Source organism: Guillardia theta (assembly GCF_000315625.1).
Source record: "Guillardia theta CCMP2712 unplaced genomic scaffold GUITHscaffold_38, whole genome shotgun sequence".
In the NCBI taxonomy this organism is placed as follows: domain Eukaryota; class Cryptophyceae; order Pyrenomonadales; family Geminigeraceae; genus Guillardia; species Guillardia theta.
Genome location: NW_005434636.1, coordinates 218,142 through 243,462, shown reverse-complemented (window position 1 = coordinate 243,462; position 25,321 = coordinate 218,142). Strand labels below are relative to the sequence as shown.

Sequence of the window (25,321 nt, the reverse complement as noted above, 5' to 3'; positions counted from 1 at the left end):
TTGAGGCCTCGTGAAGTCCACCAGAAGGTTCTCCTCTGTCGTCACTACAGCGATGGTCGGGCTATGCCCGAAGTACTGCTCGAAGAGCTGGGGTGGGGAGGGGTCGACACTCAACTGCAGCATGGATGCAACTTACAGCTTCTCTCAGGGGATGTGGCACGCTAGGCTCCTTCAACTTATAGAACAGAACAGTAAGTGAAGCACAAGAACAGAGAGTCGGCAGAACACAACACCGACGGTGTTCACAGCGAGTCTACAACGATGGAGAAGAGCTAGAGAGGTTGCAGATCAAGCCCGCGGTGGGCGAGACAAGAGGTCCAGGAGGTCATAACTTGAGGCCCTGAAGAGCCTCAAAGGCGACCCGACGGACTCCGACAGGGAAAAGGCTCGAGACTCTGAAAAATGGCTCCTCTGATGAGTGAAGTCTCCGGTACTACTCCTTAATAAGTCCTGGCGCTTCCAACTTCTGAAAAGACCCTTGACCGTGACTCTTGGGGTCGGAGCCTGATCATGACACGGGGCCCCCTATATTATAAACTAATAGTTGGGATCGAGTCGAGATTTCATGGTTGACATCAAATTTCACTGATGATCACATGGGTATTTCACGCATAGCAAGTGATATTCTTGCGTCATATTTGAACATTTCTGAGTGATAAATTCGCCATACAGTGACGGACAAAAAGACGGGCCAATCATCAGATCGGAAGCCTAGTCGGAACGGAACTAACCGCCGGTAACTTGAAACTCATGAAGGGCCCTTCCCCCTCAGGCCCCCCCCAGAGGGGCAGCGACAATCAGGCTTGATACCGTCACAACTTTCAGTCACAGTCTGTCCGATCATGTCCGTCGCGGCAGCTCGACTCGAAGCCTCACGGGTATCGTTCACGTTGTGCAGAACTTGAGACTGAGGTACCGGCTGAGATCTGACAGTGAAGTTCGGATTCGCAGGAAATTCTTCAACAAAATCAGTAACACTTTGTCAAAGATTCTGTTCTTGACTTGAAGGAGGCAGAAAAAGCGGCATTTTTCACAAGTAGTTATCTAAGAACATGGTGTTGCCTGGATAGGCTCTTCACTTCAGGTGCCTTGAGCTTCTTGATCAGACCTGCCATCCTTCTGAGACTTGACGGCTCTGGGCTCTGTAAGTTAGAGCTTGACATTTGGTCAGCAGATGTCTACGGATTACACAAAGCAAGCGATGCCAGATAAGTTTGCAAAACAATACTGGGTAGATGAAGAGAATTTCACTTATATAGGATAAAACAAGGAATATAACAAGTGCTCCTGCCACCAGGGGGTATCCCCCAGAGCACTTTGAGTCATCCTATGCTTCTAGTCCTTTCGTATTCAATATGTCTGACTTTGTTGAAGAAAGGCTAAGCCTAGTCTTGAATGCCGTCCCTTAACTTGCTATTCCTTCCCTTGAGTCCTTCAGTCTTAGTTGAGCTCGCCCCGACAGGGTCCGTTTCTTTGGCTTGCAAAAAGTTACACATTCAAGAGCTTCATGTTTCGAAGTTAGATTCGATTTTTTTCTGGCTCATTCATCCACTGATCTATATACTTTGTCCGTCATCAGAAGCCCTCGGTTTTCTCTGGGAAACGTGTGCGTTCTGGTCATCCATACTTGTTCCACCTTTTGAGCGCGGATAGCTTTCAGCTGAGCGAATCTTGCCATCAGGCCTCGTGAAGTCCACCAGAAGGTTCTCCTCTGTTGTCACCACAGCGATGGTCGGGCTATGCCCGAAGTACTGCTCGAAGAGCTGGGGCGGCGACGGGTCGCCGCTCGACAAGTTAGAGGAGTGCATGTCAGGAAGCAGAAGGTAGAAGGGCGAGGGGCGAGGATGAGGCGAGGACGAGGCGAGGACATCGGACACGGACTGGGCCGTTTGTGCTCTTTGTGGGCTGGGGGAGGTTTTGCCATTTCGAAATCGAGCCTTTTCGAGAACTCACCGTCGCAGGCTAGACCTTGAAGCACTAGGTGGGCGGGGGTCTACCCCTAGGTCATCTTCTCTAGTGCCTCACTCGAGCATTCAATGACCTTGATAAGGTCTGACTGAGACTCGAAAGCAGTCGCGGGGCGCCGTGAGCGGAGGCTCCGAGTCTAAAGTCTAGTCGCTGGCCCAGTGGCCCTAGCTCGGAATAAAGATAGTAAGCTTATTCGATTTTGAAATGCGATTTAGCTGGGCTTCTTAGTTTTAGTTAACTAACAAGGCAAGGACCCACCACCCCCTGTACAGCGCCTTGTAACAGAACCCCCCATTTTCCTCGCCTCCTTCCAACGCCTGAAATGGACCCTTACTTTTCACAACCTTTTACCCCCAAATTGATAGGGACCAAACCTGCGGGTGGATGTACTACCGGTCCAGCTTCATCACGGTGGTAACTGACTGCCGTTGGCAGTTCCGCTCCTGCGTATCCCCTCCGCAACACCTTCCCGGCGTTTCCTCCTCGTCCTGCTCCTCGTCCTGCTCCTCGTCCTCGTCCTCCTCGTCCTCCTCGTCCTGCTCCTCGTCCTCCTCGTCCTCCTCGTCCTCCTCGTCCTCCTTGTCCTCGTCCTCCTCGTCCTCCTCGTCCTCCTCCTCTCAAAACCTCCTCTTCACCAACATCCCGCTCTTGTCATCCTGCTCGGTCGTGCCAGTGGATGTGTTAGACAGCAACGAGATAGGAGAGTAGAGTGATAGGTCACGATGCTGCCGAGGATTCACAGCAAAGGAAACTACCAGAAGCAAGCCCAAGGGAATGCAACAGCGCGGGGAAACACGGCAAGGTCACATTCGTCGGTACGAACAACAGATTCTAGCAAGTTCTCCAAGTTGAAGGAAGTGCTGGTGAACAATTTGCTCAAGGACTATCACAGAAAGGTGAGTCATGGGACGAATCTAATGGATGCTGACATGAGAAACCAGAACAAGAAGGCAGGTAACGACGCGATCTACCTGAAAGCCGTGGAGGAAGTGGAGAAAATCCTCACGCATGGTCGGCTGACAGACAAACAACTCAAGGATCTCCAGAGAAAATTCTCTGCGATGGATGGAATTCCAGAAGCAGCGGCCGTCTCTGATCATGCTGAGCAAGACTCTTATCCCAGACGTACTGAAGTAGATGAGGTCAACAGCTACAGGCCTCAACCTCCTCCTACTGCCAGCACGCAGACGTCTCCATCGAAGCGAAGGAAGCAGGTTGAGTGGCGATGATGGCTGGCGGGTGGAGACTGAAGCTTGATCGCAGATTGATGAGTGGAGCGTGATGACTCTGTACAATGATGTGAAGCATTACGAGGAGCAGAAGAAAATGAAAGAGAAAGTCAAGAATGAGCAGCAGAGGACGCGGGAAGAACTTGCTGCTCAGATCGAAGAGAGGAAGAAGCAGAAAGCTGCGGTGAAGGAACAAGAAAGAAGGGTTGCTGATGAGCAGCGAAAGAAGTACTTTTCTCGCGATCTGAAAGCTTCCGTGTGGGTGATGGAGCGCGTGCTTTTGCAGGTATGAAGAGTGGCAACAAGAGATGAAGCTCATTGAGAATGAGAAACTGCAAAAACTCCTTGAGGAGCGCAAGAGAGAGGCCATTGAGCTGAAGAGGGCTCAGGATAGGAAGAAGATGCAGGTCTCAAAGAGGATGCAGCGCAAGGCGTCAGATCTGAATCCTGTGCAGGCTGAGAAGCAAATGCAGGAAGAAGCTGCTATCATCCAACAATTCCAGCAAGAGGAAATGTCGTGTGCTTCTCAAGATCAGTCCTGACAGCAGCTTTTTTTCCGATGCAGATAGAAGAGGACAAAAAGATGAGGGCGAGAGCTACAATGGAGAAAAGAGCTCAGTATGAGGTCACTGGATCTCTGCTGGGAATTCTGCTCGTCTTACCTCGTCGCAGGCTGTGCTCAAGGAGAACGAGAAAGTTCTGGAGAGGAAGCGGCAGCAGAAGCAAGAGGTGAGGGTGAGAGGCAGTGCGGTTGGTTGTGAACGCTGGGCAGGAGAGGGAGCTCGACGAGAGGCTGTTCCGCGTGCAGATGGAGATGGCAGAGCGACAGGCGAGGACAGCCCTTGCTGCAGTGCGAGACTGACCGAGAGGCAGGAGAACGAAAGGGCGCGGAGGGAGCAGGACCGGCAGTTGAGGCTCAAGGCTGCGGAGAGGATGGGGCAGGAGATGGAGAACAAGGCGGCAGAGGTGGAGCGCAACATCGAGGAGCGCGTGCAGAAGGCGCAGGACGAGCAATACAGGAGGGACATGGAAAGGGAGCGCAATGATCGCCTGCGCCATGACAGGATCGTCAAGGAGAACAACGCCTTCTTGCAGAGGCAGATACAGATGCAGGAGGAGGAAAAGATGAGGAGGAAGGAGGAGGAACGCCTGCTGGCGGAAGAGATGAAGAGGGAAGCGGAGGCTTTCAAGAGGGAGCAGCAAAGGAATAAGGTGCTAAGACACCAGCAGTGCATGCAGCAGAAGGCCATGCTGGACAAGCAAAGAATGATGAAAGACTATTACAACGAGGTGAGACGACGATGCTAGATGTACATCGCTCCTGTACCTTCTCCCTCCGCCCTTCCTTCCCTCTCTTTCTCGTCCGATTTCTCACCTCTCCTTTCGTCTTTGATTACTTCTGTTCTCTTGCTCTCTTGTTCTTGTTTTTCTTGTTCTTGTTCTTGTTCTTGTTCTCTCACGTTCTCTCCCATCCTGATCTTCCCAACAGAATGAAAGTGCCATGACGGAGATCGAGCTTCGTCTCAACGCTCCCCTCTTGAAGCAAGTTGTGCAAGAAAAACCTGACCTGCCCGGTGAGCTCGCCTCAAAGATCAACTTGAACTAGAGGGGATGTGGAGATGCAGAGTGGCAAGAGTGGACTTGGATGTAGATATTTGATATCCACATGATTCATACGGAGGTGTAACAAACAATTCTAATCTGAAGTGAAGGGGCAAAGTGCAAGAAAGGAGTGTGCGATCAGAAATAAATGTTTGATGTTCGCCTTGTGTCTCTGGTGGGTATGAATTCTTTGGAATTCTCATCATTCGATATCAACAGGCTCAAAAAAAGAAAATCACCTCCTCTCAAAACTACTTCAGAAGATTCCCAGTGCGCTTACATCCCATCTCGTATATACAGCAGACAAGCACGGGGCTCATCATCCTAAGATGATGGTCTCGTTCAGCCCGAAGGTCACCCTCCTCTCAGATCCTTCAGGGCTGCTGTCGTGCTGGTCACTCGCTCGTGGCCGTGGCGGTGTCCCGCTCCTTGCGAAGCAGTCGTCCGCCTTGAGGTTCGTCAGACATTTCTGCAGCAGGACTCCGGGCTGCATGACGTTCAAGTCGTCTCCTCCGTAACTGTGCAGAGCCGTGTCGCTGTTGATCCTCCTCAACCCGCCCATCGCGAAGCTCCTAGGAGAGTCCTCGTCCCTGAAGGGAATGCTGAAAGTTCGGCCATGGTCAGATCCCGTCCTCTCGAAGGCATGTCCGCTAAGAACCCTCTGAGCTCCTCCAGGGAGGACAAGCTCGTCGTCAGACGATTCTTTCTCAGCATCCAAGTTGCCGGCGTTGCAGTCCTGCCCTGACGTGATGGTGAGCGAATGGTCCAGGTGGCCCGAGACCGTCGCCCTCTCGAACTGCGCGCACAAGACCGGAACTCCGTTAGGGAAGTCAGGGTCGACGAGGTTGGGGAAGACGTCTGCAGCTACGACAGACAGGTAGGACTTCAAGCATTCGTCCTCGCTCTCCGTATCCTTCAAGAACTTGACGGGCAGCAGCGAGCCCTTGCAGGTGACCAGGGGAAACATCACCTTGCTCTGCGGGGGGTGGTCAGCGGCAAATGCGACGAGCGCACGGGAGTTCGGGCAAGGAGGAGGAGGGCAGGGAGGAGGAGGGCAATCGGAAGGGGAGCGTACCGCGTTCTCAGGGGCCTCAAGTAGGTAGACGTCGTTTCCAATGAATGCGAACATCAGAAATTCCTGGGAACATGTCTCCAGGTCGAGCGGCAGATAAATCCCTTGCACCCCGCTGCTGACTTTGAGGGGGGAGGAGTGCTTTCCGGTGTGTCTCCTTGACTCGCACTCAACCACGATGATGTTCTTCTGCAGGATGTGCGCCAGGGCCATGAGATAGATGGGCTTGCAGATCCTCTTTGCAAGAGGGTTGAGGTTGGCGATTTCGTTCCACTCGCTTTTGAACGAAAGTATCCCTCCCCTTCGCTTCATGTCGCTCAACCATCGGTTCAACAGGAAGTTATGATGCTTCTGATTCAGCAGAGTGTGCATGTCATGCAACAGTGAGCAGCAAAAGCTCTCGCTGTAATGCCGCAGTACTGCCATGCTGGCAGCTTGTAAAATTGATCTCGCAGAGCGGGGTACAATCTTTGGATGAACAATTGTGGCATTTCTACACCAGTTGATCATGCGCTTCTTCTCGAGTTCCTTCTGGGTCAAGAGATCGATTATCATCTCCTGGGCCTCGTCAGTTGAGCCCTTTTCAGGATGCATGGTTTTGTCTTGATTACAACCAGAAGCTGTTGTAGTACTCTCTTTCATGGCCGAGAGAAATCCATTCGATCACTGGGACGTCCTTGTGTATTGAAGTTCAGTTTTACGATGAATATTCAGAATAGCTTTGATCCTTCAGACTTGATTCCTCAACAGAGAGTCTCCTGACCTCATATTGAAGGTATTATTGCTTCTTGAACCTCGTTTTCTCGCAGCCTCGCTTGTTCACCTAACCTAAGTTCCCTCTCCTGTATCTCTCTGTATCTCTCCTCTCCTCTCCTCTCCTCTCCTCTCCTCTCCTCTCCTCTCCTCTCCTCTCCTCTCCTCGCTTATCTCTCCTCTCTCCTCTTCCTTATCTCGCCCCCTTCCGTAATAATAGCTCATTCATCTCGCGCGGCACCCTCAACCTTGTTTACCTACCCCCACCCGCCCAATTTGCACCCCTGAAATCTTTCCACTCACCACCACCCCTATTTATATCCGTCTAATCGTGGGTATTGTACCCCTCCAGTACCCTCATACCATTCTCCTGCACCCCTTGGCTGACTGTACCCACCCTACTGTTGAGTACCCCCCGTCAGTGTCCCTGTAAGGTCTCAAGCCGATCAAGATCAACTTGAAGGTAACCCACCAGTCCCTCCTTACCAAGACCACCCCATATCACCCTTTCTTGTACAGTCATATGCACCCCTACTCCATCTCTTACCACCCCACCCCAAGTTCCCTCGACCCGCTGTGCTGTCTACGAGGAGTTCCAGTTTACTGTATCAATCTTGCCACTATGACCCTACCCCCACCACCCACTGAAAAAAGAGTCTAGCCAGGGGGTAGTCCTTTCAGTGGGATGGCTACAAGTCTGTACGGTCCCTCGACCACTATAACCCCCACCACCCCCACGTCTCCCCACCAAACTTCACCCTTGAACGTACCCTACCCCCAGTAGCTAGTAGACCCTTCAGAATCGTACATCGGTGGCAGTACCCCCTGGTGATGGTCACGGGCCTACCTACACCCCTGTTTAAAATGTTAAAATGTCATCGGTGATCTCAGATGCTGTTTTCAGAGCCGGTCACGCGGTGAACGTAGAGGGGTGGTGTTGAAAACAGGGGTGAACATCACATGACAGGACCGGTACTGCAGGGATATCACGAAATAGTTTTACGATCGTGGATAACACTACCACTAAAGCTCCTTTCAGATTCGAACCGTCGCAAGTTTCGGCTCAGGCCTCTCGTTTGACCTGCTAGCGGGGGTAGTCCGGCTCGCCGCAACTATGTCAGCAAAGAGCCGTAGAACCAAGAGCTTGAAGGAGACGAACCCAGGGGATACCTGTCAGTAGTGGGGTTGCTAGCAATGGACTTCAATGCGGGGACGTGACCCCGAAAAGCAGTTATTCAGCTTTGATGAGTGAATTTAATGTCACAACTGTTGAACGGCCGTCAAATGCCGGCTGTTCAACAGGTTCAGCCGCTCGCCGGGCGGCCCCCCGGGCCGTGCCACTCGCCTAGTACAGTAGCCTGTGAAGTACAGTGGCTGGCGACACTTTCAACTTGGCAAGGGCCTCGGAAACGGCAGGGCCTGCGGACTCGATGAACACCCGGAATACAAGTTTATTAGACTTGTACTAGTCCAAAGTCACGCAGATACCACATCGACCTTAGTTGTAATTTGAACAAGACAGTTTTTGCTCAAGACCGAGTCACGTTTAATGCACACAAAAACAGAATTGAGGAGCACATGAGAGATAGAGTGTATGCTAGGATGCTGAAACACGGTTGAAACCAAAGCATCCAGACATGAGAGGACCTTAACAAGATGGTTTACAGGAGAGTTTTTGTTAACTCGGCGCTATCTGACTGGCACGGCTGGCATACGTTCCATCACGGGCAGCGGATGAGTCCGTCGGATCAGGCTATACTATGATAATCCGATTAAGTTCCGAGTCACTGAGCCCGGGCCGGACCGGGCCGGGACTTCGAGATCGGACAGCTGAGTCTGCCAGTTACTATCAAGTGAAGGTATCACTGAGTTAAACGAGGGTCAAGCCTCCTCGACTCTCAGGGCCTTGAGTTGCAACCCGGGCCGCCCGGGCCACGGCCCAGCAGGCCGGGCAGTGCCGGCCCCCGATGGTCGTGGTGCACTCAATCAAAGTGAGTCCGATCAAAAATGAAGCTCCTCAACTACAGGTTGAGTAGACCATGTCCTCAGTAGAGGAGGAGGGAGGGAGGGGAAGGAGGGAGGGAAAGGGGGAAGGGGAAGGGGGAAAAGAGGGATTTCAGCAAGCTCATGCAGAGACTCAGCCAAAGATACAAGCTCTCTTCGTCAAAGCTTAGCGGGAAGTGGAACAAGAGGGCGGAAAGGTTTGAACAGGATCGGGTCGATTTGAGAAGCCAGATGGAGAGTTAGAGAGAGTGGTCGTGGGATATCAGCGCCACAGGCCGGTGTCGTTGCGGGAGAAGAATGCAGCGGTTCGGGATGTTGCGATGGTTGATGCTACTTGCCTTCTCGGCCGCATGTATATCCAACACAGGTCTCTACCTTAGAGGATCTTTCGCGAATTGACGTAGCTTTCATCCAGTTCAAATTATCACGTTTGCGCCGATCGCTACAGGTAAACAAGATGCAGGACAGCGTTGGTGCCCCTCTCTTCACTCTTTTCCTCCAGATGTCCAGCGATTCTATCATGTCAGCTCTGACCTTGCCGACAGTCTGACCAGCTGTAACATGGTTGTGTTCCTCGCTCTCCTTATTCTCTTTGACATGCTCTTGCAGATTGTGTACGTCCTGTTCGTGTTCCCGGCTGCCTTCTTCCTGGAGAAGTTCGGGCTGTCGGTCGGGGTGATCGCAGCGACCTTACTGACATGCGTGGGATCGTGGTAGACTGCTCCGCCCTCCGCAGGTTTGACAGCTTGTTCTTCCAGGATGAGGATATCGGGAGGAGCCTCCGATGGCTTCCAGTCTCTGCTCACTGGCCAGATCATTCAATCCATCGCCAACGTCGTGTTCATGAACGCGCCTGCCGCGCTCTCAGCAGGTGAGTCGTCATGACTGGCGACTTGCTCGTTGGCGCTTCTGACTGAGCATGTCGGCACCTCAGCTTACTTCCCTCAGCACGAGAGAAACTTGGCGACATCCATCGCCTCCATGTCTAACGCCGTCGGCTCCGGTGAGAATGCCTTCACTGCTCGACAGGGCCTGAGTGCGGAGCCCTGGTGCAGGCATCGGGCTTGGGGTTTCGCCCATGCTGATCTCTCCCACCAACTCGTCCTCCTCCTCCCTTCCTCTCCTCCCCGACTTCCAACGGTCTGCATGCCATGCCTCGGTCCTCTGATCGTTGAAGAGTGGGTTGCAGACTGGTGAGCATGCAAGCACTTGCTGCGACAGCTCTCTGCTCCTTCACCTTGGCAACTTTCTGCATCACGTCGGCTTTCTCTGTCGAGCGAACTCCGGAGGAGATGAATGAGATGGTGGTGGTCAAGCGAGGAGAGGAGGGCTTGTATCATCTCTTCACCGAGATGAAAGATTGTATCAGCTCTTTCAACTTCCTTGTTCTCTTCGTCGTTTTCAGCCTAGGTGACCTCCACCTCCGAACGTGATCATCTTGTCTTCTGTACTCGCTTCCTCCATATTCCTCCCTCCCTCCCTGTCCCTCCCTGTCCCTCCCTGTCCCTCCCTCCCTCCCTGTCCCTCCCTGTCCCTCCCTCCCTCCCTCCCTCCCTCCTTCCCTCCCTCCCTCCCTCCCTCCTTCCCTCTCTTTTTCCCCATTCCTCCCCTTTCCTCCCCTCCCTGCTGGCATTCCTGCCTCCCTGCCTCCCTGCCATCCCACCCTCTGCTTCCTCTCTCACTCAACTCGCAACCTTGGGCACTTACACCCTCCTCTCAGGGTTCGGGGTCTTCAACGCCATCTCCACCCTCATCGGAGACTTGATGCACCCTGCTGGTCCTCTTGCCTCTCCCCTCGTCCTCCCTCAAGTCTCTCGCAGGATACACTGACGATCAGGCCGGCCTGCTCGGTCAAGAGGCGCCCGACGTGCTGGGCAGCTGACGGGGTTGAACAGGAACTTTCATCCTCATCGGAGGTGTTTGCGGCTCGGCTGCCATCGGCTCGTACCTCGACAGGAGCAAACGGTTGAGGGAGACCATGCAGAGGATGCTCACCGTCAGCGTCTTCACTGTGATGATCCAGTCCTCCTCCGCACAGTGTGCCTGACTTGTCTCCTCTCCAACCCTCTCCTCCTCCTCTCCTTCTACTTCCTTGCTGCTCCTCGTTCTCCTCGTCTCGTTGTTCCTACAGATCATCCTGCTCTGCTACGTCTTCCTGTCTCCATCTCATGGTGATATCTTCCTATCCGCCGTTGGTTTCATGGCGGGTAAGCATTGCATGTGCTTCTTCTGTTCCTCCCTCACCTCCCCTTCAACTTCAGGTTTCTTTCTTGTTCCTCTCTTACCGGTGAACCTCCTCCCCTCCCCCTCCCTCCCCCTCCCTTCTCCTCCCCTCCGATCACTCTCTTGTCAGATTGGTCTCGAGCTCGGAGCCGAGTGTTCTTTCCCGACGTCAGAGGCCCTCTCAAGCTCGCTCCTTGTCTTGGGCGGACAGGAACGCTTCCCTCCCCTCCCGTCTATTCCTCATGCCCTCTGTAGGTTTGCGGCGTGCTCCTCATTGCAGGGATGGAGTACCTCGCTGGCAACTATGCTTGTAGGGAGGGGTACTCCCTCCTACCCGACCCCACAATCCCTTGCCACTTTCCCTCCTGCCTCCAATGCGTGAACTCGACTTGGATCTACGGGACTGTCCTTGAGCCTACACGGGATGCCAGCTATTCTCTTGCTCTCATGGTAAGAGGAGGAGGAAGTGCAAGAGAAGGAGGAGCAGAACGTTGTCTCGAAGGGGCAGGGGCAGGGGCAGGGGCAGGGGCAGGGGCAGGGGCAGGGGCAGGAGCAGCAGGAGCCGGAGGATGGGATACATGACGGGCGATCCATCAGGTTGGAGTGCTGATCGCCTCTTGCTGCGTCTCCTGGAGTTTCAAGGGCGAGTACCTCAGGATGCAGGTCTACTGAGCTAGGGTGGGGACGTGAAATGAAATGACGCGCTGTCAGGCTGAAGATCAACTGGACGCTGATCTGCTGAAGCAGCGATCCGATGCCGTCGCCAGCACGAGGGCGAGGAGGGGGGAGCGGCACGGGGAGGATGAGATATGTGTTCCTCTGCTAACGGACGTTGCCTCCTAGAGTGCTGTGGTTGTCAAACAGTCGTGTAGAAAGTTGCAGTGCAAACGATTTACTTCACAACAAAATACAACATGATATCTCAGTTAAAGTCTATCTCTACCCCTCTCATACAAAGTTACCACATGATGAGTTACACGTCATGCCTTCTCTTGCGAGCATTCCTCGCTCGCCACTTTGACTCGATTCACTCGAAACTTGGCTAGATCCTCCAGTGTACGCCACAGGTTGGGTGCTGTCCTCACTAGCGGCAGAGCATCCACGGCATCCAGCTCAATGAGCACTGTCTGCTCCAGCGCCACCACGTCCGTCATCCTCCTACTCGTCTTGATCGCCTCCTCCAGCGTCACACCCTCCCTCATCTTATTGCAAACATTCACCACTGCCACCTCCCCAAAGCACTGTCCCCTCCCTCTTGGCTCGAAGCACTGCCCGTTAAAGAAGGCTACACAAGATCCGCGTACCACCCAGTACATGCACCTCCCAGTGCACCCTCTCTTCATTACCAGCGCATCCTTCTCCACCACTCTGGTTTTCATCTTCTTGGCTATCAACCGAACGCAAGATACATCAACATGCCGAGCCGTCACTGCTGTCGACGTCATGAGCGCGTCCATTTTCTCCTCTATGGAAAGGTCGAGGTGCTCGGAGATTTCCTTTATCATGCTCGCGTCGTTGATGTCGTCAGGGCGGTTGACTTCGAAATTCAGCATGTCCCGCTCCGTGTCGCTGTCAGTCATGTACGCGGAGTTGGAGTGCACGGTTGCTAGATCAGAGGGTTCCGGCGTGTTGCTCTTGTTGTCGCAGCAACTCTCGTCCGTTTGCTTGGAAATGCCCAGCACACTTGTCATCCCCTTCGCCTGCATCACCTTGTCAGGAGACCATCGAACAGTTCATGATGCGATATAGTCGTTCGAACTCTAGACATAGACCGTGCTGAGTGATTCCTTGATCGCAGGGCATGCAAAGAACAACACTGCAACAAAAGTTTCCGTCCTCACAAAAACATACACGCATCGAAACCAAAAATGCCAGATATCGCAAAAGTTGTCATCCATTCGGATCAACCTGAAATCCATCTCCGATCATGAGCTAGAGATGCTATGACTGTGAATGTTGACTTCCTTTCAAACCTTCTTCCCATTCATCTTCCTGGTTCCATTTACCTTCTCCTCATTCCTCTACTATTCGACTCTTATCTCCTCTCCTAACTCCTCTCAGCATCGCCACAAGTTTCTGTCCCGGTGTACCCTACCCTATTAGGCGGCATTTGCTTGCCACCCCTACCCCCAGTAATTCCATTTTGAAGCGTGTAATTCACTTGATATCACCACCCCTACCTCCTCTGATATACTTGGGGAAACACTGACCCACCGCATTTGCTTTCACCTGGTTATTACATCCGCCCCCAGGACTACCCCACACCCTCGTTTGTACCCCTACCCCCTCTTTCTTTGCCTCCAAGGAAGTCAAAGTACTCCCACCCCCGTTCTTTGATCACAAGACCCACTACCCATGGGGAGATTCAGAACCAGGGCAGGACATCATACTACCCTACCTGAGGTTTTATCTATCTTCGACCACCCTACCCCCTATCGGTTGCAAAAGGTTTTTATGCTGCACAGTCACGCGCACACCCGAAATACCTCAACCTTTCACTTGATACTCTACCCCACTTGGACCTCTCTTTGCAACACCCCACCCTCCTATTTCATATTCTAAAGAGGGTATATTTGGGGGTATATGTGGGTGTTATCCCGATATCTCAGTGCCCACCCCTACACTTGTACAATCAAATTTGCTTGATGACGTTCTCGCAAACTACCCTACCCTGTAAGAATTCCAAAGAGTACCCCACCTCCATGATTCTCGAAATTGAATTTTACCCCCTTTTGATAGGTAAATATCACCCGTAAGACAAATATATCACCCGTATTGCCATTTTCTATGACCCCACCACTGATGGAGTGTACTAAACTTTCAAATCCGAGAGAAGGAGTCGGTCACGCAGCAGTCATATAGTCGCCCCCATATACCCACCCCTACCTAGTTCAATCAAACTGTATTCTCACCGCTCGTCTGTGGCCCCAAAGATAAAGATTTTTTCAATTAAAGCCTTAGGTAATTCACTATAAGTAACTCCCTTGCCAACATATTATAACAGTGGCCGTACAAAAGACAGGCAAACTACTACCCCCAGGTCAGCGACTCTGTAGCCCTTCGCATCTTGTCACATGGGACTACGGTCAGATCAGTTTTAAAAGGAGGGGGTGGGAACACACATAACTGGGGGCTGTGGGGTAGGTAAACGAAACGTTTAGAGTTGAAGTCACGAGGACATCAGAGTATCTTGTGACTAACCTCTTGTGGAAGTAACAGTGTAGTAAAGAGCACGGGGCCCGTCAAGATAACAAGCCTGCCTCTGGAAATATGCTGACTTGTCATGCCCACAGTCATGCCGTGCTGACTTCATCGGGTCGGAGTACTATGTTTTACTCAACTTGAAAGGGTAGCCGACAAAACGCTAGTGCGGCGACAGGAATACTGAAATCGGCGGCCAGGGCCCGGAGGCCCGGAGCCGCCGCCGAGCTCTGACGGTCGGTACCGGGTCACTAGTACCGTACCATACCGGTTGCCGCAAGTTGCCGCCCGGTACGCCGGCACCGAGTCGGACGCCGGCACCGAGCCTCACCGAGTCACGGCAGTGGCACGGGCTCAACCGGTCGGTCGGGGCCCGGCGACGCCGGGGTGGGACGCACTGCGGCAGGCTGGCCCACTGGCCGGAGCCTCGGCTGACACACCGAAGTGACCGCCGGTCCGTTCGATCGTCACTGTCTTCATTACAAGCGACTCTGAGCAGCTACAGCAGAAGGTCCTCCCGCGGCGATGAGAGCTTGTTGAATGTCCTGCGAAAACCAACTCAACGGGGGAGGGGAGAGCAGAGGACGAGGACGAGGACGAAAAGGACGAAGGCGAGGCAAGGGCTTACAGCGATGATGTCTTTGATGTCTTCGATGCCGATCGACATTCTGATCAGGTCGGCAGGGATATGCTGCGAGTTCAACGTGAGCGACTCGGAGGCTTGCAAGGGATGCCTGCCTGCTCATCCTTAGGGATGGAGGCGTGCGAGAGGACTGAGGGCATCTCGACGACGGAGGAGCATCCTCCAAAAGAGACGGTGATCTTGAAGATCTGGAGGCCAGGTGAGGGAAGACGGGGAGGACGGGGTGGGAGGGAGGACGCGGGGGCAAGGAGAAGGAGGGCAAGGAGGACGGTTAGAACGGGGCGGGGAGTGGTGGGGCAGCGGGAGAGAAGAATGGAGGAGGATGAGGGGGAGCGGGAGGGACAGACAAGTGCTGTGGAGAGGTCGAGATGGGGGAGGGAATGAAGGCGGAGAGTTGAGGAGGAGAGAAAACCTTGAGAGCTGATACAATCCTTTGTGACAGTTCGACGTTGCCTGAAAATTCCAAAGTCATCTCTTCAACCTCCTTTTCATCCCCAGCACCTCCAACCTCTGAGCCCCACACGCCCTTCCTCCCTCCCCACCAACTCTCTCCCCCTTTGCTCCATCCTCCCATGCTCGGCTTCCCCTGCCTTGCTCTGCCTTCCTCCCATTCTCCAGCTTTCTCTGTATGCTCCATTACCTGTTTCGAAGGAGAGAAGAACCCCTGCTCCTTTCGATTGACTCATCTGAAGGTCGTAGCGAACAGCCTAGACGCCAAGGTAAACCTCCGCAACATCACTCCTCCTTTTCGCTTCCCTCTCCCTCCCTCCCTCCCTCCTTTCCTCCACAACCCCTCCTTTCCCTCCCCTTCCCTCCCCTCCCATCTACAACTGCATCCCTGACTCCTTCCCAACTCTACTTCCTCTCCTCGTTTGCTTCTCATCTCACTTGCTCCGCTGAGTTCTGGGCCTTGCCCAGGTTGCGAACTCCCGCGTAGTGAACCTGATAAAGAGATGAGGGACGATTCAAGGAGGAGACGGGAAGGAGGAGGAGAGGAAGAGGAGGAGGAGCGCAGGGTCGGACGAGGAGACTTACCTTCTTCACAATGGGTTGTGCAGCAAGGAACTTTGCCACCTGACAGCAACATGAACCCACGACCCCTCCCCCTCCCCCTCCCCCTCCTCTTCCCCAGCCCACCCCTCCTCCCCCTCATGGTTCACCTCCACAGTGTTGCTCATCCCCCTCTCAATCCTCACGGCCATGGTCTTGATCCCCCTGCCCGAACTTCAGCTGCACCACCACACCCGCTTCCTCCCTCACCTCAGTACCAGCCAGCAGTCGAACGGTGCAAGTCCTGTCCCTTCAGCGTTCTGAATGAAATGTAAGTTGCTGCTGACCAAACACCACCAGCTCCCCTTTCATCCTCCTCCTGGTTTCACCTCCTCCGGTTTTCTCCTCCTCCAATCCTCCAGTCCTCCTCCTCCTCCGCCTCCTCCTCCTCCTCCTCCTCCTCCTCCTCCTCCGCTCTTCTTCTCCTCCGCTCTTCTTCTCCTCCGCTCTTTTTCTCCTCCATGCCTGATGGAAGTAGATCTGCTTGCTCAGCTCCTCCGTCTTGCAGCAAACGAACCCTGACATCACGTCTGCATGTCCTCCAAAGAACTGCAGCAACCGCATGAGCAAGAGGATACATCAATCTCTCCACACATCACCTTAGTCGCTGAGTGGACAACAACATCCGCCCCTGAGTACAAGAAGCGGTCAGCGAAGCAATCACTGAATCAACCCTCCGCTATCCTATCCTTTCCCTCCCTTCATTCTCCACTCGTCCCCTCGTCCCCTACCCTACCCTCCTCCTCCTCCTCCTCCTCCTCCTCCTCTCCCCTCCTCTCCTCGTCATCTCCTGTCCTCTCCTCCTCTCCTCCTCTCCTCCTGACCGAGCTCGAGCGGCTTCATCAGGAGAGGTGTGAGGATCGTGTTGTCCACCGTGAGCAGCGCGCCACGTTCATGCACAATTTTGGAGAGCGCGCGAATGTCCGTGACCTGTCAATCCCTTGTCATCCCCGGTGCGAGAGGAAGCTGATCTGAGTAGTCCGCAATCACCATCATCAGGGGGTTGGAAGGAGACTCGATGTGAACTATCTTGGTCTTGCTCGTCATGGCTTTTTTCACCTGCCTCAAGAATGAGCAAGGAAGTTGCTGTAAGTCAGTGAGGCACCTCCTCAAGGTTCCAGATCTGGACAAACTTGACAGTGATGCCTGTTTCGAGCAGCAAGACTTCAGATCGAAACATCTCGAACTTGATCTCGTCTCTTGGGACCTTGTCTTGTAGCAACTTTTGTCAGGAGGCGGTACATCCCGCCATAGATGTCGGCATTGCAAATGATTTCATCTCCAGCCTTCACCAACCGAGTCATGCAGGACAAGGCTGCCATCCCGGACGTAAAAGCGAAAGCTGCATGCGCGCCCTCCATGCCGGCGACCTGTCGTCTCCTCAACTTCTCCTTCAACTATCAACAACACATGGATGCGACACAGCATTATCAAGATCATGAAAATTATCATCAGCATGAACAGTGTCAACGTCTTTCGTCATCTCCGTCATCTCCATCCTCCTCCCCTTTCTCCTCCTCCTCCTCCTCGACCTCCTCGTCCTCGTCCTCCTCCTCCTCTACCACCACCACCACCTTCCCATCCTCCTCCTCCTCCTCCTCCTCCTCCTCCTCATCATCATCATCATATTCATCACAATCGCATCCTACCAGCTTCTCCAACGCACTTCTCGTGGGGTTCCCCGAGCGAGTGTAGTCATACTCCTGGAACTCTGTTGCACTGGAAGCAGGGCGGTCAGGAGCAGCGTCGGCCATGGACGACCGCAACTGACCTCGGCTGCACGAAGGTGGAGGATTGGTAGATTGGCATGGAGGTGGGCCGGTGCGGATCGTTGGGACATGGGTAGTACGACACGATGGCGGTAGCAACAGCCACGTCATTGTTGTAGACAGGTTTGGCTTCCTGCAAGTCCTGTCACTATGCACGCGAGGGGTAGGAAATCTTACAGGGTTCACAGGAGCCATGGCGAACGATCTTGCAGCCGATAGGTACTGCGAGGAAGAAGGGAAAGTAAGATTGATCCCTCAAGTCCAAGTGCGGGGAGGTCAAGATTCGGCGCTAGGAGAAGGGATATATGGTCTTTTAGCAATAGAACCACCACCTCATAAACAATCCTGTTGCCCCTCGGTATCATTTCCCTTCTTCCCACTTCCCTTCCCCATCCCCCCTTCCATCCTCTCCTCTCCTCTCCTCTCCTCTCCTCTCCTCTCCTCTCCTCTCCTCTCTCCTGCCTAAGATTATTCCCCTTCCCTGCACATTGTGGCACATGCACGCCTACCCGCTTTTCAGCATGCCTCATACTACCCCCTATTCACTTAGTACTCCATTCGGAACTTCTCTTACCCTTGGCTGCCACCCCACCAAGGGGTGGAGGCCGCGGACAAGTTCCGTGCAAGGGACAGCGATAATGAATTAATAATAGAAGATTACTGCCCCACAGAAACCTACTAGTGAAACTTTGCATGGATCACCCCCTTTATACCCCCTTGTTTGTGCTACAATGCACCGGTAGTCAAGCTGACGTCCCCAGCTTCAGGAGTGTTCCTATTTAGGATAGAGCAGGTGGACAGGGTGTACACATGCCGCCACGATGGGGGCAACAAGAGATCGATAGTATCACGAACAAGATCCGAGCGCTGAGACCATGCAGCCCAGAGGGGACAGCTGAGCAAGAAGGAGCAGCCGGAGGCGATCCGGCTGATCAGACAGGTGAAGAGCGGGAGGAACCCAACTACAGCCAATGGTTGGAGGAATACATCGCTGAGTTTGGAATCGCCCGGTCGCTGACTGCATTTACAACGAAAGTGAAAGAGACAGCAAAGTCGATAAATATCAAGTTCAAGTCAAAGAGATCATGGCAGTTGTGGACCCCCCAGCAGGAGGATAGGCTTGTTCAGCTGGTGCAGCGATGCCAAAAGCTAGATATTCCTTGGGATGAGATCGGACGAGACTTGAACCGGTCGGGAAACAGCGTGAAACGGAAGTATTTCGAGAAAATATCTGCGAGGCAGCATATTGAACATGTCGTTCAGTCATTGGATGATTCCAAGATTGAAGCAGTCATGGACGGCCTGAAATTTGTTTGTACACATTGCGAACAGTATCATTTTTCAGCTCCCAGGGTTTGGGGTTCAGACATGTATTGCCGGGAGTGTCACGACAATCTATTTCGTGGAGAAATGTCTGAGCGTTGGAGAGAAATTCAGCAATACTGTGTTGACAATGGAAAGGTGAGTTGTGCGTTCTGTCACAAGGGAGCAGGGTTCGAGATACAGGGCGAGGACAAGATGACATATTTCCACTTCGACCACGAGAACATGTTTGACAAGGGAGATTCTGTGTGCAACATCGTCGAGAATGGAAAACCGTTGACGGAGGCGTTCACAGAGATTGACAAGTGCCAACTCCTATGTATCTCCTGTCATCAGATAGTCACCAAGATCGAAAACAGCATCGGCTTCACTCGCTTCAAGAGGGATATGACAATGGAAACTGATGAAGAGAGACGCGCTGCGCTGAGAGAGGACATCTCTCCTGTCTACACTGAAACGATGCGTCGTGTGTACGAATACCTTCGGGGCGCTCGCGGTGGATCCTGACAAACTGGCCTGCAAATCTCTGCAGCTTTTTAGATGAAGGTCTGAGATTGCTCTGCATCGACCCGATCTAATTTCACTATGTTATTTCATGATGGATCAGACCATCTGAATGTTTCAAGTACACATGTACACTTAACAACACTGCGGCTTGAATGCGTTGTGCAAACTTGAGTGATTTGCCAACTTCGCCTTGAGGCCCGTAGGGTCAGTCGATTCCGAGTGCCCACACCATCACTGAACTTGACTGCCACCCGGACTAGTGACTGGGCCAGACTGCCCGGGCCGGCAGCCCGAGCCAGTCAGAGCCTCGGAGTGAAACAGGGGCGGTGTCAGGGCGGGGACGAGGGCCTCCAAGTTGTTTGGCGAGTCACGGTTGACCAGTTTGACCATCGGAGGTCTCGTCTGACCATCGCTCAGGCGAATGAAGGAGGGGGTAAGGAGGGGGAGCAGGTGATAGAGAGGAAGAGGAAGAGGAAGAGGAAGAGGAAGAGGAAGAGGAAGAGGAAGAGGAAGGAGAGATATAGTCCCTGTAGGAGCAAGGATGGTAATGCACCGTCGGGACAAACCCGTGGGATAGATGAAGGGGCTGGATCGCTCAGGTTGACCGCAGTCACAAGGATTCAGGAGCTCCGGGGTGACTTTGCTGCTGCACGTCCATCATGGATGAAATCATCGAAGACGTCGCGCATCTCGAGATGGAGCGAAGCAACTCGTTCAAGAGACTGATAGATTTCTCCCTTCACTCTCTGGATGATGAATTCCCCATCTTGCCCGTGGACAGCCAAGAGCTCCCGCTGCTCAACCGATCCACCATGTCGCGGCTCTCTGGCCTGACATGCTCTGGGAACCCTCCTCTCGATGAGCTGGACTTGACGCATGACGCAAGTTTGCCGGGCAAGGAGCTGATGGAACTTGGCAAGACGTCTGAGGACATGAGCATGAGCAGAACAGCCAAGTCTGTCGACTGTCTCGGCCGGTCGTTCTCAGGTCTGGAGCACCTGCTGCACAACGACTGGCACCTGTCAGGAGAGCCGCCGGTGAGCATGTGCGATGGAGGACAGCAGAGCCAGGAGCTGATGCTCAAGTACCTGGAGGATGAGCGGGAAGCAATATCCTTCTTTGGCGAGGAGGCTGGGGAGGAGAGCGCAAACCCATGCGAGCGGGTGCGGAGGGAGTACGAGGACGAGTCGTGGAAGAAGTTCATGATTGATGAGAGCTCTGACTCGGACAGCAGCCCCTCCTTCCCCCTCTCCACCCCCGTCAAGGTCAAGGGCCCGGCCACAGAGTCAGGGGCCAGTCAGCAGCACCCCAAAGTTATGGTGGTGGAGGCGAAGTACATGTCCACAGACTCTCTCAAGGTGCAGCCGCCCTGCTGCATGTCGAGAGACTCCATCGCCATGGCCAGCTCCAGGCGGCAATGGCTGGAGGTGCTGCGCTCAGCGGGCACGGGAGGAGGAGGGAGGGGAGGGGAGATGAGGGCAGCGGGTGTGATCCTTGGGGAGCACCATCAAGTGTTGAGGAGAGTGTTTGCCATGGCTCCGGACCCCAGCAGGCTGCCGAGCAGCAGGCCTCTGGTTCGCGTGCACTTGAACGAGCTGGCGCCCAAGGTGGTGGAAGAGGAGGATGTTTCCCTTGCTCGCCCCTGCTTCAGCCCCTTCGAGCCCGGGTTGATGGCGGTTGCAACTTGTTGTAGAGCAGCAGCGTCAAGCAGCTCAGAGCAGACAGATCGAGTCTGCGTCCTCAACGTGGCGAGGTCGCCGTTGGCCAAGATCTCCTGCGCTGCCTCCTCAGAGTTGCCCCCTTGCCGCTACGTGAGCCTGGGGTGGATCAGCGCGCAGGAGCTGCTCGCTGCCGTTGGCTCCAGGATGGTGGTGATGAAGTACGGGGAAGGGACGATGAAGACCAGGTACAACCTCGCTAAGATACACGACGATGAGATCACAGATGTCAAGGTAACATGTCTTGTGCTTGCTCGCCACTATGGTGAACACCTTGCAGCTCAACAACTTCCAACGGAGCCTCTGCCTGTCTTGCAGCCTCGATGGAAAGGTGGGGAGGAGTAGGCGTCAAGGAGATGGAAGAGGACGAGGACGAGGACGTGGAGGATGACGCGAAGCAGGAGAAGGAGATGAAGAGAAGGAGGGGGGGGAGGGGGGAGGGAGAGAGAGGAAGGAAGAGTGAGAGGAGGAGGAGAAGAAAAGAGGAGGAGGAGGAGGAGGTGGTGGTGGTGGTGGTGGTGGTCGAGGAGGAGGAAAAAGCTTGCGGAGGAGTGATCAAAGAGTGCAGGTTTGCATCACAGACATAGAGAAAGTTGTCTCGGACCAACTCAGCTCTCGTCGACTCTCGGAGAACTCTGTCTACAGAGCCAAGGGCAAGTTGCCGTCATGCCATTGGAATCCAAGTTTGGCGAAGATGGCGTCGGCAGTGACAGACTGCGGTGTGTTCCATGTATTTGACATCAGAGCCGGAAAGTATGAGAGGAACGTCGTGGTGCAGGTGAGGTCACAAGGATTTTCTTTTTTGCGTACTTGTGACTACTGTGTTGTTGTTGCTGTTGTTGTTGCTGTTGTTGTTGTTGTTGTGGTTGATCTTGTTGTTGTTGATCTTGTTGTTGATCTTGTTGTTCTTGTTTCTGTTGTTGTTGTTATTATTGTGTTTCAGTGCTGAAGTGAGTGTCTTGTTCAAGTCATTCGTTTGACTTGTTGCTTTCTTGTCATCTTGTACATCTTCCGAGGTTACATCGACCCTACTGATCGCTCAAACAGACAAAGCATCAAAACCTCCAATCTCACACGTGGGTCGACACATACACATGCTTGCTGGGTAAGGGAGAGCCGAGGAAGGAGAGAGGAGAGGCGAGAAGGGCGAGAGGAGGCGAGAAGGCGGGGGAGGGGGAGGTGGAGGAGGCACATAGTGGGCAGCAGGCTAAGAAAGAAGAAATTGAGGAGAGGATTGGAAAGAGAGGGTGACAGGAAGCCTGTGATGAGGCGTTGGAGGAGGAGGAGGAGGAGGAGGAGGACGAGGAGGAGGTAGAAAAGGAGGAGGAGCAGCAGGAGGAGCAGCAGGAGCAGGAGCAGGAGCAGGAGCAGGAGCAGGAGCAGGAGCAGGACGAGGAGGGTGTGAAGGATCCAACAGGATATGGAGATGGCATGATGAGGATGTTCGACATTCGTCGTCCGGAGATGTGTGTGATTCAATTCCAAGACAATCTGATGTCGAATATCGACCATGTTGGTGCTTCCTTCCATTTGCGCTCCCCTCCCTCCCCGCCTTCCTCTTTTCTTCTTCCCTCCTCCCTTTCCATCCGTTTCTCTCCTTCCTCCTGCCTCCTTCGTTCCTTCCATTTGCGCTTGCCTCCTTCCTGACCTCCTCCCTCCTCCTCCCACGTTCTTCCTTCCTTCCTTCCCTCTCCCCTCTCTCCCACCCCCTCCTCCTCGCCTCCCTCCTCCCTCCTCCCTCCTCCCTCCCTCCCTCCTCCCTCCTCCCTCCTCCCTCCTCCCTCCTCCCTCCTCCTGACCGTCGTCATTCAGATCGCTCTGGATCCTCAGCGGCGCTTCTTCGTCAACTTCGGATCTCCTCAGTTCTCCGTGTGGAAACTGGACAACCGCACCTCGGGCATGTACTCGTCTATCATGTGACGGTCAAGATCGAGGAGGAGGAGGAGCTGAACATGTCCGTAGGCTCTGGCAGAACGACCCTCATTGTAGGTCGAGCAGGAGGCCATCGGAAGAGTACAGGATCGACGGTGAAGGAGGAAGAGGAAGAGGAAGAGGAAGAGGAAGAGGAAGAGGAAGAGGAAGAGTAGGGGGAGGGAGAAGGGCAGAGAAAAGGGAACGGGAAGGAAGAAAGAGAAGGAGAAGGAGACGAGAGGAAGGGGCAGGAGCAAGGGGATGCAGGGAGGGGAATGAAGGGAGGTGAGGGAGGGAGGGGAAGGAGGGGAAGGAAAGGATAGCTTCTGATAGTACTTGCAGGATCTTTCATGTTAACGGGAGGCAGGCAGAACGGTTTATTTGCAACTTGCGATTCGACGGGGTACATCTCCATCTACGACGTGAACACGGACAGCGCAGGTGTTTACATGCCGCGCGGCAGCCTGTATTGAAGTGTCGGGAAGTTTTGGAGATGATGATCAAACTTGAGCTCGAGACACATGCAGATTGTGTTTGGGTTGCGATGTGATCTGACATAGCACACCTCTACATGACTTCCTTTGTCACTCCCCGTTTCATCTCATAGTCACTGGATGACTGTGGCTAAAATCTCCTGCTTGATGGTAAAGTTTTGATCTCAGCACTTGCTGAAAGAATACTTCAATACCATCCCAACCAAACATTAAATACAATCTGTACAATTGCAATGCTGCTGCTTTGCCATCGCCACCGCTTCTCTATCCCCCAATCTTCTTCCTCCTCCTCTCCTCATTCTCCACCTCTTTTCCCTTTCCCTTCCTTTTCCTAGCAGACGCCGTTCATCTCCTCAGTCACTCCTTCCCCATCCACTAATATCTGGGCTGCCAATGTCCCCCTTCCCGTCCTCCTCCCCCTCGCCCTCCCCGTCCTCCTCCTCTCCAGTCTCTCCACCCGTTGGAATTCCACTGTCCTTGGGTCATCCTGTCATGAGGATACGAGTGGGGTCCATGCGGGTCTCCTGACCCCCTCCATCCCATCTGACCCCCGTGCATGTTGTACATTTGCTCCTGTCCCATGGGCGGGTAGGCCTGCCAGTATCATCAGTATCAGTACCAGCGCCAGCACCGGCATCATCTTTCCCATAATAATCATCATGAACATCATTTCCATCAACATCTCTAACCTTTATCATGTTCACCTCTCCTCCTCCTCCCACCATCACCATCACCATCACCATCACCATCACCATCACCATCGCCACATTATGTCTTTACCATGGGTTGGGCAGGCATTCGGTTCGTCTCCGACCAGGTGCCCGACGGGCCCTCAACTTGGTGGAGGAGGGCGTTGACTTCGTGGAATACTGAGGGAGAGTCAGCAGAGAGAGGGAGAGGGAGCGAGGAAGAGATACTGTCATGGTTGCTCTGGTATCCCTGAAAGAACTCGTCACACAGAAAAATCATCTCCAAATCATCTCTTGCTTTCTCTTGCCCAACCCTCCGCCCCCAACTTCCAGCCCTGCCCTGCCCTCCTCCTCCTCCTCCTCCTGCCCCTCCCTCCTTCTTTTCTCCATGGCCTGTAATTGTTTCCCTCCCCTCCCTCCCCTCCCCTCCCCTCCTCCTCCCTCCTCTCACCTGGGCTGGAGGCATCGCTGAAAGCATCCCTCCTCCATTGTGAGCTACAGGATCGGATGGAGCAGGAGGAGCTTCGGGCTCAGGAAGAAGAAACTGCTGCCAGGGGATAGCAGGAGGCTCGTGCTGAGGGCGAACAAGTCAGAGGAGGGAAGCAGATAGGATAGGATCAAAGCGCGAGGACGAGGAAAAATGAATGGGTGCAGAGGCTGGAAGGGAAGAGAAGGAGAAACCGCAAAAAGGAGCCTAGCGGGAGCAGTAGGATGATGAGGAGGAGCAGCAGGACAAGGGAAGAGGAGGAGGAAGAGGACTTGTTCTTTCGAAGAAGAGGAGGAGAAGGGAGGAAGAAGAGGAGGAGAAGGGAGGAGGAGGAGTACCGCAGGCCCAACAACTTTGAGGAGCATGGAAGGGTCAAGATCCGTCGGGTCATCAGGAATCTTGTCGAGCGAGTCATAAACTCTCGGCGGAACCTACAAATGTGTCATGTTGACTCTCACCCAGCATGCCAGCAGGCAGGAGGAAGGGGGGGGGGGGGGGGGCGGCGGGTAGGGAGGGAGGAGGAGGGAGGGAGGAGGCATTCTGATTAGAACCACGCTAGTGAGACAAAATGGGAGCTGCTATACCGACCTTCTTCTCCCCCTCGCGTACTGCGGGAATGACCACAAAGTCCGTCGGACTCTCCCCTCTGTGTGAGAGCGATACCTCTATCGTGGCAAC

The 25,321-nt window shown here is 53.8% G+C and overlaps 8 protein-coding genes across 8 annotated transcripts in view; 4 read left to right on the top strand and 4 right to left on the bottom strand.

Moving 5' to 3' along the window:
* The first annotated feature begins 2,661 nt into the window (after positions 1-2,661).
* GUITHDRAFT_163455 (hypothetical protein) lies at positions 2,662-4,935 on the top strand. The gene is made up of 9 exons (XM_005831743.1): positions 2,662-2,864; positions 2,910-3,182; positions 3,232-3,425; positions 3,484-3,604; positions 3,763-3,822; positions 3,870-3,926; positions 3,970-4,047; positions 4,071-4,487; positions 4,687-4,935. The coding sequence occupies exons 1-9, from the start codon at positions 2,691-2,693 to the stop codon at positions 4,801-4,803; spliced, it is 1,491 nt and encodes a 496-aa protein (XP_005831800.1). The 5' UTR covers positions 2,662-2,690; the 3' UTR covers positions 4,804-4,935.
* A 183-nt stretch (positions 4,936-5,118) lies between these two features.
* On the bottom strand, positions 5,119-6,465 carry GUITHDRAFT_109245 (hypothetical protein; the record flags this gene model as incomplete). Its single annotated transcript, XM_005831742.1, has 1 exon — positions 5,119-6,465. One exon carries the CDS (start codon positions 6,463-6,465, stop codon positions 5,119-5,121), a length of 1,347 nt encoding a protein of 448 aa, XP_005831799.1.
* Positions 6,466-8,751: 2,286 nt separating this feature from the next.
* On the top strand, positions 8,752-10,675 carry GUITHDRAFT_109244 (hypothetical protein; the record flags this gene model as incomplete). Its single annotated transcript, XM_005831741.1, has 12 exons — positions 8,752-8,841; positions 8,895-8,980; positions 9,033-9,076; positions 9,131-9,192; positions 9,238-9,341; positions 9,387-9,499; positions 9,563-9,631; positions 9,684-9,768; positions 9,818-10,038; positions 10,349-10,405; positions 10,449-10,478; positions 10,524-10,675. 12 exons carry the CDS (start codon positions 8,752-8,754, stop codon positions 10,673-10,675), a joined length of 1,113 nt encoding a protein of 370 aa, XP_005831798.1.
* Positions 10,676-11,742: 1,067 nt separating this feature from the next.
* GUITHDRAFT_152869 (hypothetical protein) lies at positions 11,743-12,553 on the bottom strand. Its single transcript, XM_005831740.1, has one exon. The coding sequence runs from the start codon at positions 12,540-12,542 to the stop codon at positions 11,832-11,834; it is 711 nt and encodes a 236-aa protein (XP_005831797.1). The 5' UTR covers positions 12,543-12,553; the 3' UTR covers positions 11,743-11,831.
* Positions 12,554-14,751: 2,198 nt separating this feature from the next.
* On the bottom strand, positions 14,752-17,554 carry GUITHDRAFT_157916 (hypothetical protein; the record flags this gene model as incomplete). The annotated part of the gene is made up of 14 exons (XM_005831739.1): positions 14,752-14,883; positions 15,108-15,148; positions 15,336-15,402; positions 15,731-15,769; positions 15,856-15,910; positions 15,956-16,005; positions 16,211-16,294; positions 16,345-16,376; positions 16,570-16,675; positions 16,736-16,804; positions 16,851-16,891; positions 16,953-17,115; positions 17,395-17,464; positions 17,517-17,554. The coding sequence occupies 14 exons, from the start codon at positions 17,552-17,554 to the stop codon at positions 14,752-14,754; spliced, it is 987 nt and encodes a 328-aa protein (XP_005831796.1).
* Positions 17,555-18,324: 770 nt separating this feature from the next.
* Positions 18,325-19,344, top strand: GUITHDRAFT_109241 (hypothetical protein; the record flags this gene model as incomplete). Its single annotated transcript, XM_005831738.1, has 1 exon — positions 18,325-19,344. The coding sequence occupies one exon, from the start codon at positions 18,325-18,327 to the stop codon at positions 19,342-19,344; it is 1,020 nt and encodes a 339-aa protein (XP_005831795.1).
* A 695-nt stretch (positions 19,345-20,039) lies between these two features.
* Positions 20,040-22,011, top strand: GUITHDRAFT_109240 (hypothetical protein; the record flags this gene model as incomplete). Its single annotated transcript, XM_005831737.1, has 3 exons — positions 20,040-21,327; positions 21,381-21,630; positions 21,675-22,011. The coding sequence occupies 3 exons, from the start codon at positions 20,040-20,042 to the stop codon at positions 22,009-22,011; spliced, it is 1,875 nt and encodes a 624-aa protein (XP_005831794.1).
* A 1,720-nt stretch (positions 22,012-23,731) lies between these two features.
* The window catches only part of GUITHDRAFT_139438 (hypothetical protein), a gene marked incomplete at both ends in the record, with an annotated part of 4,282 nt that continues 2,692 nt past the window's right edge, over positions 23,732-25,321 (bottom strand). Inside the window, 7 exons of the mRNA XM_005831736.1 lie at positions 23,732-23,798; positions 23,925-24,061; positions 24,248-24,336; positions 24,385-24,406; positions 24,608-24,730; positions 24,982-25,074; positions 25,232-25,289. Coding sequence (XP_005831793.1) covers positions 23,732-23,798; positions 23,925-24,061; positions 24,248-24,336; positions 24,385-24,406; positions 24,608-24,730; positions 24,982-25,074; positions 25,232-25,289 — 589 coding nt within the window. The remainder of the gene's footprint in view (positions 23,799-23,924; positions 24,062-24,247; positions 24,337-24,384; positions 24,407-24,607; positions 24,731-24,981; positions 25,075-25,231; positions 25,290-25,321) is intronic.

Bases quoted from the DNA above. Each gene is read 5' to 3' on its own strand.
- GUITHDRAFT_163455 (XM_005831743.1), top strand. From the start codon at position 2,691: ATGCTGCCGAGGATTCACAGCAAAGGAAACTACCAGAAGCAAGCCCAA. The intron at 3,927-3,969 runs GTGAGGGTGAGA...AACGCTGGGCAG, and splicing joins AGCGGCAGCAGAAGCAAGAG to GAGAGGGAGCTCGACGAGAG. The intron at 4,488-4,686 runs GTGAGACGACGA...TCTTCCCAACAG, and splicing joins TGAAAGACTATTACAACGAG to AATGAAAGTGCCATGACGGA.
- GUITHDRAFT_152869 (XM_005831740.1), bottom strand. From the start codon at position 12,542: ATGACAAGTGTGCTGGGCATTTCCAAGCAAACGGACGAGAGTTGCTGC.